At 44.4% G+C, this 14,142-nt stretch overlaps 1 protein-coding gene across 2 annotated transcripts in view; it reads left to right on the plus strand.

Annotated features, from left to right (window-relative positions):
- The window catches only part of LOC138265792 (uncharacterized), a 91,965-nt gene that overhangs the window by 57,706 nt on the left and 20,117 nt on the right, over positions 1-14,142 (plus strand). For both annotated transcript variants that reach the window (XM_069213826.1, XM_069213825.1), the window contains exons 2-3: positions 1,444-1,538; positions 10,645-10,824. In XM_069213826.1, the coding sequence (XP_069069927.1) occupies positions 1,444-1,538; positions 10,645-10,824 (275 nt within the window). The remainder of the gene's footprint in view (positions 1-1,443; positions 1,539-10,644; positions 10,825-14,142) is intronic.

The raw sequence follows: 14,142 nt of genomic DNA on the forward strand, positions 1-14,142 counted from the left end.
ACTTCACGGTGACAGTGACACCATTCTGCCCTTTCACAAGGAACACACCTGGATATAAATTAGTACCCTTCAGTGCCATAGACTACCATGGCAACAAGTGCTATTTGAGGCTAAAAGCTTATAATTTTGGACAATATTTTTGTTACATATTTGTAAAGGCCTTGTAGCTTCCCCAACAAAAATGTTCTACAAACGAGAGGACAAAACAAGTACTGACAAAGACAAAAGGCTGGCCTCCAACTCCAGACCTATTGCCTTTGTCAATGTTGTTATTTCGTATCACCTCTTTGTTATGTTTGTGTATTGGATCCTGTATCCATGTCAGATAAAAACGTTGATTATCATAACAGTAATAGATAAATTAATGCAATTAAACCTAAATCACTGTCACACAGAAACAAAGTGGAAGGTCAAGGAATAAGGACCCAAGTAGACATTAGTATTGCGAAACTGAGGAAATAAGCTAATTTTTATATATAGATGGGTGGCATTATAATAAGGCAAGACCAGTACTTTGCATACTGTGGACAGTGGTTGTAAGTTGTATTATGGCAAGGGGCTGAAAGAGATCAGGAGGGACTAAGGCCCAGATTTAAGAGGGCCTAACGGCAATGCAACTCCACATTAGCGTAATTTGTTTACGCCAATGTGGCGATGGAAGAGCAAAGAAATTGCAGCATATTTACAAAGTGGTGCAATGCATGCATTGTGCCACTTTGTAACACCTTGTGCCACATTATGCCTGCGCCAAGCATAATGTATACAAGGGGAGCGTTTCTGGCACCGGGGGGGGCTGACAAAATGGCACAAAGAATTCTGATCGATTTCTTTGCGTAATTTCTTCTGGGATTTTTTCGCTTGCTCAGAGCAGACGTAGCAAGGAGGCTCTCATTGGTTTCAATGGGCCTCTGGGTGCTTTGCAGGATTGGCGTCAACATTTTTTACGCTGGCACTGCAAAGCGCCAAACTAGCATAAAAAAGTATGACGCTAGTTCCCTAACTACCTCCATTGTGCCCCATATTTTAAATACAGTGCACACATGGTGGCTCAAGGGGGTTTGTAAGGGGCACAAGAAAAGTGGCGTGGCACTAAGTGCAGGGCCACTTTGCATAAATCTGCACCTAAATCTGATAATTGCAGGTAAGTTAGTTCTATATTTAAGGTGTCATGCATGATTTATATTTCTGAGGAATGTGTTTTTTTAATTCTGAAAATAGCCTTTTAGTGTTAACAACTTGGAGCCTGTGAATTAGGAAAATTACACACTTGCTTAAGGATAAACCTTGCCCCAATTACTAGTTCAGCTGCCAAAATTAAACATTTTAGAGCATATTAGGTACTGGTAAAACGTACACAGCCGGGGTCGATCTGGGTGTTTTTTTTAAACTAAACATCTATGAATACTGAGACCTTTGAACTTCTTGCATTTATTTACTTTGTAGGTGATGATGAAATTGATCTTCGTTTGGAGTTGCCATGTGGACACCACGCTGCCCCAAGTTCTTTATTCCAGTGGTGCTGTACTTGCTTAGAGTGGGTAAGGAAGGAGAGGCGCATAGTATTATTGTTGCAGTTTCATCAGCTCATTAAAATTATGAACTTCCTGTGCCACTGATATTAGTATTAAAATGTAATAACTTCTTACTCATTATTGCAAACCCTTTCACTGAACCCCAATTGCATGATGAGCAGGTAAGTCCAAGGTTATTGTCAAAGCCTCTCAGATAACTGAAAAAGAATCCTGCTGTGAATGTTTATTTTTTATTTTAACAAAATAACACACAAATCTATAGTATATCTTTTTCCAGTTGTCAAGATTAGTCACAGGGAAATGGTAAGCTTCCTCATGCTACAAATATCTCCACAATTGTGTTGATGTAAGTAAGTAAGTAAATCTTTATTGCATAGTTACTTAAAATAATTGCACAACATGGAAACCATGAAATACAGATTGTAAAATGCAATGTCAGCAAAAAGATTGAAAACAGTTTTAATGGGGAGCCTTGAAGGGCGCAACATATGTAGCCCGGCAGTATTCGTTAGAGTTAGTGCTCACCCCAAGGCGTCCCAGGCCAGGAGAACCATTGACTGGTAAGGGAGCATCAAAGAGCTGCCTATCATTTGTCGCAGGCTAGGGCCCAACCATGGGGACGCTAGTACAGAAAAGAAAGCCCAAGTGTCAGAGTACCAGTGCAGAAATAGTGGACCAAATTGAAAGCTGGGAGCCTAGAAGTGAAAAGTGCCAGCGCAGGAGTGGATGAAAAGCCACCTTGTGGTCCTGCCTTGCACGTAGATAAGTCCTGGGGCCCATTCTGTGTGTATAAGGGCCAGGCATGTCTTATACATTCCTTAGTAGCTAAGGCCTCAGCAATTTATTTCTCAGGGCCCTACGTTGCAAGTACACCCAGGGTGCAGCTCTATGCCACATAGAGCTGTCTTGAGCCTGGGTGGAAGCCAAGGCACATTCCTGATGGCCCCAGAGCCAAGGACAGGGGCCAAGGAGCCAATATGCCACTACAATGAGTATATAAGGGCTGGAAGTGACTAATGTATTCCTTACTGGCAGAGGCTACTGCAGTTTGATCCAAGATGCTACGTTCAGGTATAACAGTAACAGTGAAGAGGTCCAGGTCGGGCGCCACGCGCCACAGTGTCCGCCTTCAGCATTTTCTTCGAAGTCAGGTTAAGGAATTTTACAAATCTGCAAATCAATTGAGCACCTCCAGGTGCATAGCAGGCAATCACTGCCTGCCTCCGGGAGCAGTTTCCTCTTTGGTTAAAGGGGATTTTTAGCAGAAGTCCTCTTTTCTCCAACAGGCCCACATCTCTTCACAATTAGGCCCATATTTATACTTTTTGATGCAAATCTGTGGTAGGGCAGATTTGCATCAAAAAGTATAACGCCAGCTATCGCCATTCCAACGCGCCAGCCGGGCATCATATTTATGGAATGATGGTAGCCGGCGCTGCGTCCTGGTTAGTGTCAAAATAAATAACTCTAACCGGGCAGCGGAGGCATTGGGAAGACTGGGGGTTGTGCGCTAAAGAATGGTGCAAGTCTTGTTAGAGTCCAAAATATTGACTCTAACCTGACTAGCGTCATTTTTTGACGCACAACCCCCATGGAAATGACTCTTGTCTTAGGAAAGACAGGAGTCATGCCCCCCTGTCCAATGGCCATGCCCAGGGGACTTCTGTCTCCTGGGCACGGCCAATGGGCACAGTGGCATGTAGGGGGGCCCAAGTTAGGCCCCCCATGCCACTTCCACATAAAAAATAAACTTACCTCTACTTACCGTAGATGGGTCCCGCCATCCATGGGTATCCTCCAGGGGTGGGTGAGGGTGGCAGGGGGTATCCCTGGGGGCAGGGAAGGACACCTGTGGAAATGACCCCACAGGTCCCTTAATGCCTGCCCTGACCCACGCATTAAAAAATGACTCTAAAGTGGTTAAGGCTCATTTTTTGCCTGGGAACGCCTACCTTGCATGTCATTAACGCAAGGTAGGTTTCCTCAGTAAAATAATTACTCTCACTCCATAAATTTGGCGCTAGACAGGTCTAGCACCAAAGTATAAATATGGAGGTAAGTTTGCGCCGAATTTGCGTAAAATAAAATGATGCAAATCCGGCGCAATCAGTGTATAAATATGCCCCTTAGTGTGGCATATGTTCAGGGTCTGAGCCACATAATCTGCAGATCTTCGTTGTGTTAATTCTCTGCCATTGAGGGAGATGCTGAGAGCAGGGCAGAAAACTCAGATGATGTTTCAGGAATTTTTCGTTCATAACTCTAGAAAAACCTAAACTTAGGTATCTCTGAGGTGCTACCGTGGTGTAAGTGTGCAAGGCCATCCAGGCATGGGATCTGACAGAGAGGGTCGCCTTTTCTTCCACATCAGATTGGAGCTTAGTAGATTTCCACACTGCTTTTTGAAACATGTTTTCACTACTCAGGAATTCCCACAGCTCTGTTAATCTAGTCTAAAGAAGGGAGTCTTTAAGATAGATTCCAGCTGGTGATGTTTCCTTCTGTTGTATCTCCTGCCAGCGGTTAAATGATCCTGCCAGAGCATTCCTTATTTTGTCCCAGAAGTTAATAAAAGCTCCTTGCTTTGACAAGGATTGCTTCAACAAACCAAATTCCAGCCTGATCTGTGCCGGTGAAGTGAACTTTGGCAGGCTGAAGATTATTCTGTATGCTTTCACTAATGTACTATCCAGGATTTTGATGTCCCTGCCCTTTTGGAGTTCACTGGCATATGTCAGTAGGAGCTTGGCTTGTATTACCTGGAGAAGTGGAGACAGTGGTGGCCCATTCAACTTTTCTTTCATGGTCTTTAGCAACACTGCCAGTGACAATGTTTCCCGTGTTATTGCCTCCCTTTGGCATATAAAATTACCATCCTTGTCGACTAATAGCCCTAGATAGTTGTATTCTGTTGTTGACACGATTGCTTAGTTACCCCAATGCCAAGTTGGTTCCTTTTTCCGGGTGTGGTTTATAGAAAGGTGCGTGTTTTGTCGAAGCGGACCCATAGACCATTTTCATCAGAGTATTTCTGTGCTGTGCACAGAAGATGTTGCAGGCCCATTGGGATATGGCTAACTAAAGCTATATCATCTGCTTACAGAAGATTCAACAACAGCAGGCCCCCTAACCTCAAGATATGGGAGTTGCATTGGTCACATGCCAAGGTCCAGATGGCCAGTAATAGCTTAAAAAGTGTGGGTGCCAGGAAACATCCCTGCTCTAGCCCCATGCCTGTTGGTATTCGCCTTGAGAAGTGCGTCCCTACCTCCAGCTTTATCAGCATTCATGTATCTGTGTGGAGAGCCATTAGCATGTCCAGAAGAGGTAGTGGCAACCTCCAACTTGCTAGAGGGCCTGGCACAGTCCACATGGTCGGAGGCTGCTCTGAAAACAATAAAACAAAGGTGGAGTGATTGTTTTCAAGCTTTCACCCTGTCTACAAGTAGTGCAATGGCCATTGTTAGACTTGGAATCCTTGGCGTGGTCTCCCCTAACCTTTTGCCTCTGTTTCCCAGGTTGTTGATGTGTGCTGGACTCTGTTTTTGCTGTTTTTGTTACTCTGGGGACTTCATCACTGATATCCCGTGCTAAAGTGCAAGTGCTCCTATACAAAAGGTGTATGTAATTGGTGTATCCATGATTGGCATATTTGCCACATGGAAGTGTGGAATATTCCAATTACCCTGGGAAAAGCCACATATTACCTATAACCTATAACCAATAAGAGGCCTTGCAGGTGCAAATGCTAACTGGCAACAATAAACAGGTACAACGGAACTCCAAGTGCATGATGGTACAATTCAGTGGCTCACAGTGGAAGCGTAACTATCCTAAATAGATATGTGATCTCTGCAGGTGCAAAATAGACTAAACTTGCATAGCAACAGAATACGAGGGTTGATGGTTCAGGCTTCCTGGGAGGGAAATCAGGGAGTGTTTGAGAGGGGAGCGTGCCAGAAGGGAATGATGACTGGGAGTACTTGGGACAGGGAGGTGCCACAAGAGAAGGGTGACATGAGCTCGGCTAGTAAAACCAAACACACATAGGGCACAAGATGGAGTTGTGACAACTGAGACTTATGAGAATAAGGTCTGCCACGAACAATTAAAATATAGAGGCACAGGTATAAACTCATACTTTGAGAACAGGGACCATCACAGTGAGCAACTTCTGCTGTGCCTGGAAGAACCTCCAATCATGAGTATATAAGATCACTCTTGAACTTTGATTAATGGTCTAGTATATGGGACCATATACGTCTGGCCTTATCTTTAAGGAGTTTAGACTCTCACCCTCATTTGTGACCGGCCTGTTGGTGAGGTTCTAACGAATTTTAAAGTTTTTATTGTGTGCTGAGAATATTAACTCACTAAAGGGGGCACTCAAGTTAATACTGTGTTTGTATATATTTATTATAACTGTTTAGCATCTTCCTAGCTCATGATTACAACCAGTGTTAAAACCTAAGTTGGAGAAAACATGATGTCACTAAAACCATATTTTTATTATTTTGAATGTTGACTGACAGCACATCAAAGAATTGTTACACTATTGCCACAAAGCTATTATGAGGCCTCAAAAACACTGGCCTGATTTGGAGGCACCAGGGCAGTTTTTCACCTCTGCAGTTCAGTTTTTTGTCTTTTAGCTTGGGAATGGTAACCTGCATCCAGTGATGCACTGCAATGTGGTAAGCACATTAAAATGGTGCTGATGTCGGAATTATTTTTATCCAACCTGAGAGTTCAGTGGGTATCAATTAGAAAATCATGGTCCATAGCAGAAAAAGAGGGAGGCAAGAGGTTGAGTAATACCTTAAACAAGGCTAGACGCATGAGAAGAGGCAGGGTTCACCCCAGAATTGAGAGGACAAGATCTTGCAAAGATAAAGCAAGAGCAAAATGTTATGAGTGATCTGACAAAATGAGTAAAACCAGCAGAGATGCCATCTCTAGAACCGCGTTGAAAGGGGTAGCATGGTTGGGAGTGTTAAATACTACAAAGAGATACAACCAAATCAAAGTGTAAACACTTTGACATCTATCACCTACCAGTGTTCTTCCATAAGGGCAAAACGTAAAGGTTTTGGAGCCCTCTGCCACTCCTTAGTGCCACCTGGAGGGAGTGGAGCAGATTGTTAGGTTCCACATGCCTCATAAAGTGAGATGACGACTCCTTCAGGGAGTTCAGATAATCTTAGAACTGGGTGGTTACTTGCAGGTTCAATGGAGTTAAATATGTGCTTCTTGAGAAGTGGGATAACCACTGTGTTAAAACGTGCATCCTTGGCGTGGTCTCCCCTGTCTTTTTTACCTCTGCTTCTTATGTTCTGACTGTGTGCTGGACTTTGTTTTTACTGGTTTTGGTACTCTGGGCACATTACCGTTGCTGACCAGTGCCAAAGTGCAAGTGCTCCCTGTGTAAATTGTATGTGTTTTTCCATGATTGGCATATTTGATATACTAGTAGGTCCCTAATAAAGTGCACTAGAGGTGCCTAGGACCTGTAAGTCAAATGTTACTAGTGGGTCTGCAGCACTGGTTGTGCCACCCACATGAGTAGCCCTGTAAACATGGCTCAGACCTGCCACTGTAGTGTCTGTGTGTGCAATTTTAAACATTGCGAAGCCCAAACCTTCCCTTTTTGTACATATAAGGCACCCCTAAGGAAGGCCCTAGGTAGCCCCATGGGCAGGGTACAATATATGTTAAAGGTAGGACATGTGCTGATGTGTTGTACATGTCCTAGCAGTGTAATACTTCCAAATTCAGTTTTCACTGTTGAAAGGCATATCTTTCTCATAGGTTAACATAGAGCTGCCTTAAAATATCTTTGTAAGTGCAGTTTCCCTTTGGGAGCAGATAATGATTTGGAGTTTGCGGTGTCTGAACTCACAGTTTAAAAATACAACTTTTGGTAAAGTTGGTTTTTAAGTTGTCAGTTTGAAAATGCCACTTTTAGAAAGTGGACATTGTCTTGTTTAAACCATTCTGTGACTCTGCCTGCTTGTGTATTCCCTGTCTGGGTCAGATTGGCAATTGGGCTTTTTGTGAATCTCCACTAGACAGTGACACAAAAGGGGGCTGGGGTGTAGCCTGCATATCCTGATTGGCTGGAGGGAGGAGTGGTCACTTACACCTGAATGGGCTGTGCCTTCCCTCACACAATGCAGTCTCCAAGTGCCTGGTGTGAGTCTGGAGCCAAGCCTGGGCATGGCAGGATCTTGTGAACAACAGAGACTTTCCTTTGAAGTTTGCCTACTTAAAAAGCAGAAAGGGGTATTAATAGTGGACCCAAACCCCCAGATGTTTAGACTATTTCTGGGTTCAAGTGGAACCTCTGCCAAGGAGAAGAGCTGGAGGAGGAGTACTGCCCCTTTGCTTGTGACTGTGCTTTGCTGGGTTGGCCTGCAGTTGCTGCTTCTGCCTAAAAGTGGACGAAGACTGGACGTTGTGGTATATTCCTGATTGTGAAGTGTCTCCAAGGACTTGGACTGAGCTTACCTTCTGTTTTGAAGTCTCCGGGCCATCAAAGACTTCCTAGGCCAGAACCTGGACTATCCGCTGAGACTTCTGTACTGCCAAGTGGTGCCCTATCCAGTCCCTGGGGCCTTCAAAGGTGAAGCTGGTAGAGCAAGGACTGAAATCTATGCACAGGACGCTGTGGGGGGAAAATGTTGTTGCACCACCTGCAACATGGCTGTAAAAACAACGTGCAACTGCCTCGCAGCTGAAATTGACGTGCCACCTGCATTTCGACTGGGAAATCAACACATCACCTGCATCGCAGCTGGAGTAATAAAGCAACACCTGCTTGCGGCTGCTGAAAACAACACAAACTCCACAAAGCTGGGTTGTCCAACACTGTGCGGCTGGATTTCACACGCATCATAGCTGAATGTCAGAATCAATGTGAACCTATGTGGTTTTGAGGTGCTCTGTCCAGAAATCGACGCATCGTTCTCTTGTGGGAGAGAATAATGACGCATTGCCTACTCGACCAGAGAAGAAATGATGCACAGCCTAACTTACGAGTAAGGAATCAACTCATCGATGACTTTTCCGACATACGCTCGCTCGTGCAGCTTTATTTTTGACGCAAACCAGGTACTTTGTGTAACAACCTTTCCATTGTTTTCTATGGGATAAGACTCTTATTTTAAAAATTCAAAACTTTACTTGTGTATGTTGGATATTTGCTGTTTTAGTCCTATTTGATTCAGATTAATATTGGCTGTTTCCTAAACTGGTATGGTGTCCATTTTATAGTGTTTTCACTGTATTACTGTGTGTTTTGGTACAAATACTGTACACATTGCCTCTGAGATAAGCCTGACTGCTTGTGCCAAGCTATCAAGGAGGTCAGTAGTGATTATCCTAGGGGTGTATCTCCCTTACCCTGACTAGAGTGGGGGTCCCTGCATGGACAGAGTGCAAAATCACTGCCAACCAGACACCCCATTTCTAACACACTGCCTTCAGTAGATGTTTTGGGGCTAGTATAACGCAAGTGACAAATTGAGTAGCTGTGACAGTTTTGGGGGTACCCCTCCCTATCTCTAAGAGATACTTCCCCAGCCATTCACTTCCCTCCCATGTTCATCTGGCTGAGGAACCTTGAAGAAGCTCTGCTGGCATGTTACCACTTAAAACGTATGTGCTTTTTTCTCAAAGGCCGCATTTGATGGTTCTTGGAATGTTACCGTCTAATTTTCCTTCATTGGCTAGGCTACATTTGTTTTAAGAAGAACTGGCTGTACATATTTGTGCTAATAAACAATTTAAACACAAAAGGATGATGGACAGAGTGCTGACAATGCAAACACTCATGCCCAGTTACAGATCAGGGTTTAATCCATCGTTCTTTTGCTCACCATGCCACCCCAGTTTGGACCCAGCCCTATGCAAATCAGTCTTGACCCTGTTCCTCATGGGAACAGTCCAGCCCAAACTGCCAGGCCAGGTCCTCCCTGGACCAGAAACAAGCATCCTGGTACTGGTTTAAGAGTATCACCCTTCTTCAGCCAGGCTAGCTTGATTCCAGTGGCATAGTGAGCAAGGGACCCACGCCTGGGCATACCCTTCCCACTTAGGGCAACATTAGCAACACAAAAGGATGATGGACGGAGTGCTGACAATGCAAACACTCACCCCCAGTTATAGATCTGGGTTTAATCCATCGTTCTTTTGCTCACCATGCCACCCCAGTTTGGACCCAGCCATATGCAAATCAGTCTTAACCCTGTTCCTCATGGGAACCGTCCAGCCCGAACTGCCAGGCCAGGTCCTCCCTGGACCGGAAACAAGCATCCTGGGACCGGTTTCAGGGTATCACCCTTCTTCAGCCAGGCTAGCTTGATTCCAGTGGCATAGTGAGCAAGGGACCCACGTCTGGCTGATGAGGGGTGAAACCCCGAAACCGGTCCCAGGATGCTTGTTTCCAGTCCAGGGAAGACCTGGCCTAGCAGTTCGGGCTGGACTGTTCCCATGGGGAACAGGGTCAAGACTGATTTGCATATGGCTGGGTCCAAACTGGAATGGCATGGGCAGCAAATAAACGATGGATTTAGGCCCAGATCACTGTACTGGGGGTGAATGTTTGACAATGTTCAGCATTCCGTCCATCACTTGGTGTTTTTGCTTTGTTGCCCTTAGTGGGAAGGGTATGCCCAGACGTGGGTCCCGTGCTTCCCATGCTACTGGATTCAAGCTAGCCTGGCTGATGAGGGGTGAAACCCTGAGACTGGTTCCAGGATGCTTGTTTTCAGTCCAGGGAAGATCTGGCCTAGCAGTTCGGGCTGGACTATTCCCATGGGGAACAGGGTCAAGACTGATTTGCATATGGCTGGGTCCAAACTGGAATGGCATGGGCAGCAAAAAAACAATGGATTTAGGTCCAGATCACTGTACTGGGGGTGAATGTTTGACAATGCTCAGCATTCCGTCCATCACTTGTTGTTTTTGCAATGAACAATTTAAAAGCAGGATTTTCCAAAACTTTCATGTTGAACATGTTTTTGTACATTTATGTGATTTTTTTATTCATAAGATTTTGGTCTCAGAATGGCTTTGTAAAAAAATGACAACTGTTTATATTTTCTGAATTTAGGGTAAAACCAATTTTTATTGCCCAGCGCTTAATGACGAGGGTGTATGTTGTGGTACCGAACTGAACCTTGCCATTATCCAGAGTGCTGCAATGAATACTGAAGAGGGACTTCAGAGACTGCGGGGCTTTGAAGTAAAATTGGCTGCAATGGCAGCCAAACAGTTTTGTCAATATAAAGAGGTGAGGATATTTTGTGCTAAGGTCGAAAGACTGATTTATTTCTTTTTTCATTTTGTTAAGACATGACTATTCATACATTTTCAGATACTTCCAGGATGACAGTTCTCAAGTAAACAATGTTTTATAGATATCTAATCTTGATAGAGTTATTGAGGATTTCATGTATTTATGCGAGGTCGAAACACTATGATACAAGATTACCCAGTTTATACTGTGCCAACGGCCTAGTATACCTCTGGAAAAATAAACAAGGCATGCAGCTAGTCGTCCTGTGTTGGTTTTCAATGATCTGTACGTAATCTTATGTGACGTCTTCTCTTACAGGATTAATATTTTGTAAGGATGCGTGGCGCATGTGCGCCTAGACACAGATTCCTAAGGCTATTACATATCTCCTGTTTATTCCATATTGGTAGTGTAATTGTGTGAGAAACTGGGGCTGATTGCAGAGGCCCCATAACGTTTTGCCCCCATTTTCCACTTTATGCTGGTGTTTTCCTGACTCTGATGGTGCCCTGGGTACTGCTAACCAGTCCCAGGGCCTGTGCTCTGTGTAAAATAGATATGCAAATTAGGCTAATTATAATTGGCTAAGTTAACCTACCTATAAGTCCCTAGTATATGGTAGGGCATGTAGGTTTAGGGACCACAGCATAGGTGGTGCACACCTAGGTGCATTGCTGAGGTGCCCAGTGTCATTTTAAAAGTAAGCCTGCCTTGCTGGCTGCTTTTAAATTAAGGTTATATGCAAATTCGACTTTGGAATTAAAGGTACTTCCAAAGTCTTAAACTACCTTATTTTTACATATAAGTCACCCCTAAGGTGTGCCCTATGTGCCCCTAGGGCTGGGTGCCATGTAACTATAAGCAGGGACATTATACAAATAGATTTATAAGCCCTGGTGAGGTAAAAACAGCCAAATTCGTTTTTCCCTCATTGAAGTAAATGGCCTTCATAGGCTAGAATGGGCAGACTTTATTTTAAATTTTAAAGTCTCCTTAAATGTTACATACCAAGAATTTGGTATCAAATTGATTGTTATAATAAATCCCACAACTTCCAGTTGTTGGATTTAATATAACCAGTTCAGGTAAAAAGTTTAGACTTTACCTAAAAAGTTGCCAATTTCAGCTCTGCATTGTTTTTGCTGCTGTGCTCTGATTGGCCAGCCTGCAGCAGCTTCTGCCAGGCTACTTTAATGAGGTGTGAAGTGGCCTGACTTCACACAAAGGAATGTGCTTGGGGGAGAGAATCTCCCCTCAGCAGATGGTGAGGCAGGAAGGGGGAGGGCTGCCAAACTGGTCTTCAAAGGCAGAGAAGGACATTTGCAGCACCCAGCAACACCCCCACATCCTGCAACCCCAGACAATTAGGTGCCCCCTTGATTAGATTAGGAGAGGGCAGGAGAGGGGTGTGTTTATGATTTTTAGCCACACCAGTGGTGGGCTCAGCCAGATGTAACCTCCAAAAATCAGATTCATCCATGTTGGATTTTTAGAGACTGTTGCCTTCTGGGATGGATTTTTGCCACACTTCCCAGGAAGTGGTCATCACAGGGGGACGACCCTGTCCCTGATTGGAGAACCAGGGCCCCCCTGCTTTTCACCCAGGAGCAAGGATAAAACTGGCAGACCTGCACCCACGCCTCAGATCCCTACCAGATTTCAACAAGAAAGGAACTAAAGGAGAAGAAGGACTGCCCTGCTGGACCCCTGGCCTGCACCTGGAACCTGCACTCAGAAGGACTGCACCAGCTGCACACTTGGGCTTCACCACAAGAAGGACTTTGCCTGGCTTCAACTGGTTCAAGGAGGGACTCCCTGTTTGCTACAGGTGAAAAATTGCTAAACCAGAGTCCCCTGCACCAACTCCTGAAGAAAGCGACCAGCTGACCACTGTCCAGTGGCCAAAAAGGAGTTTGCGCCAGGTGCATTCTGGGAGTTGAAGTCCGCACCCCCAAGGACCATCACAGAACTTCTGGACCCTTGGGGTGAGCTGTGGACCCCAAAAGAACCTTAAAAGAACATCTGGGTGAAGCCCCAGAAGTTTGGAAAAGATTGGAGAATTTTTGAAAAAAAGCTCCATAAAGTGACCGACCCGACGCGGAAATTCTAGCCGGCTTGCCTCAACCGCGACCCGGCCTGACTTCGTGGTTCGTCCCGGTAAAGAAAAACATCCAAAAAAGAGACTAAGTCCGAAGGTAAAAAGTTGACCGGGACCTCCCAGCCATCGTATCCGAGAAGGGCTCCACGGACGTCGGATCAAGATCCAGGTTTACCCCGGTCGAAGGATTTTCATCTCGAAAAAACGACTAAGTCCGAAGGTAAAAATCACCACCGAGGAAACCGACTTCGCGTATCCGGACAAGGGCTCCAGGAGGTCGGATTCAACTGGCAGGTTCGTCCCGGGGAAGAAAAACATCAAAAAAGAGACTAAGTCAGAAGGTAACTTTTTAACCGAGGCCTCCCGCGACTTGTAGCCGAGCAGGGCTCCATCGCGGTCGGCCTGAAAGTTTGACTTTGCCCCGGTCCTGGTGCAACCAGATGACCCGATTGGCGCTTTTTGTTTCTAAGCGCTAGAAAATAATAATACTTTAAAAATTCATATCTCCGGTTCCCCTGAACCGATTTTAATAGTTTTTGTGTCATTTTAAAGATAAAAATATAAGCTATTTTTATAAATTGGTTTTGGATTTTTAAACTGTTTCCTGTGTTTTATTTAATTACTGTTTTGTGATATTTGAATGCTTTACACTTTGTCTCCTAAGTTAAGCCTTGACGCTCGATGCCAAGCTACCAAGGGTAGAGCTGGGATTAATTTACTGAGACCTAACTGTACCTATGTGGAGGTTAGTGGCTTGTTGCTAGGTGTAGGTACCTACCTGCCCTACCAATAACCCATTTTCCAACAAATTGTTACATGGCCTATGGCAGTGGTTCTTAACATTCTTACTTCTGTAAATCTCCACTTGATCATTATTGAGATATGGGGACCCCAACTGAATCATTATTGGAATCCCAGGACACCCACTAAGTCATTACTGAAAGCCGGCCTAAGCATTTTCGGTCATTTAAATGACAAAACAATACACAGAAACAAGCGTTCATGAAACAAACACACAAATGATACAGTATTTTATTATAATAGGAAGGCTGTCACTTTTCTCAATTCAAATGAGGTAACTAATTGTTCATATGATATTCTGTTTGATGCAATGCCACTGCTCCCACAATCAATCGGAGGACTATATCTCAATTTCTAGTTTCCAGTTTCAAATTCCTTCACATTTAAAGACCATTTTAAAATGTTCAATTGTA

The sequence above is a fragment of the Pleurodeles waltl genome, chromosome 11, assembly GCF_031143425.1.
Source record: "Pleurodeles waltl isolate 20211129_DDA chromosome 11, aPleWal1.hap1.20221129, whole genome shotgun sequence".
NCBI lineage: Eukaryota > Metazoa > Chordata > Amphibia > Caudata > Salamandridae > Pleurodeles > Pleurodeles waltl.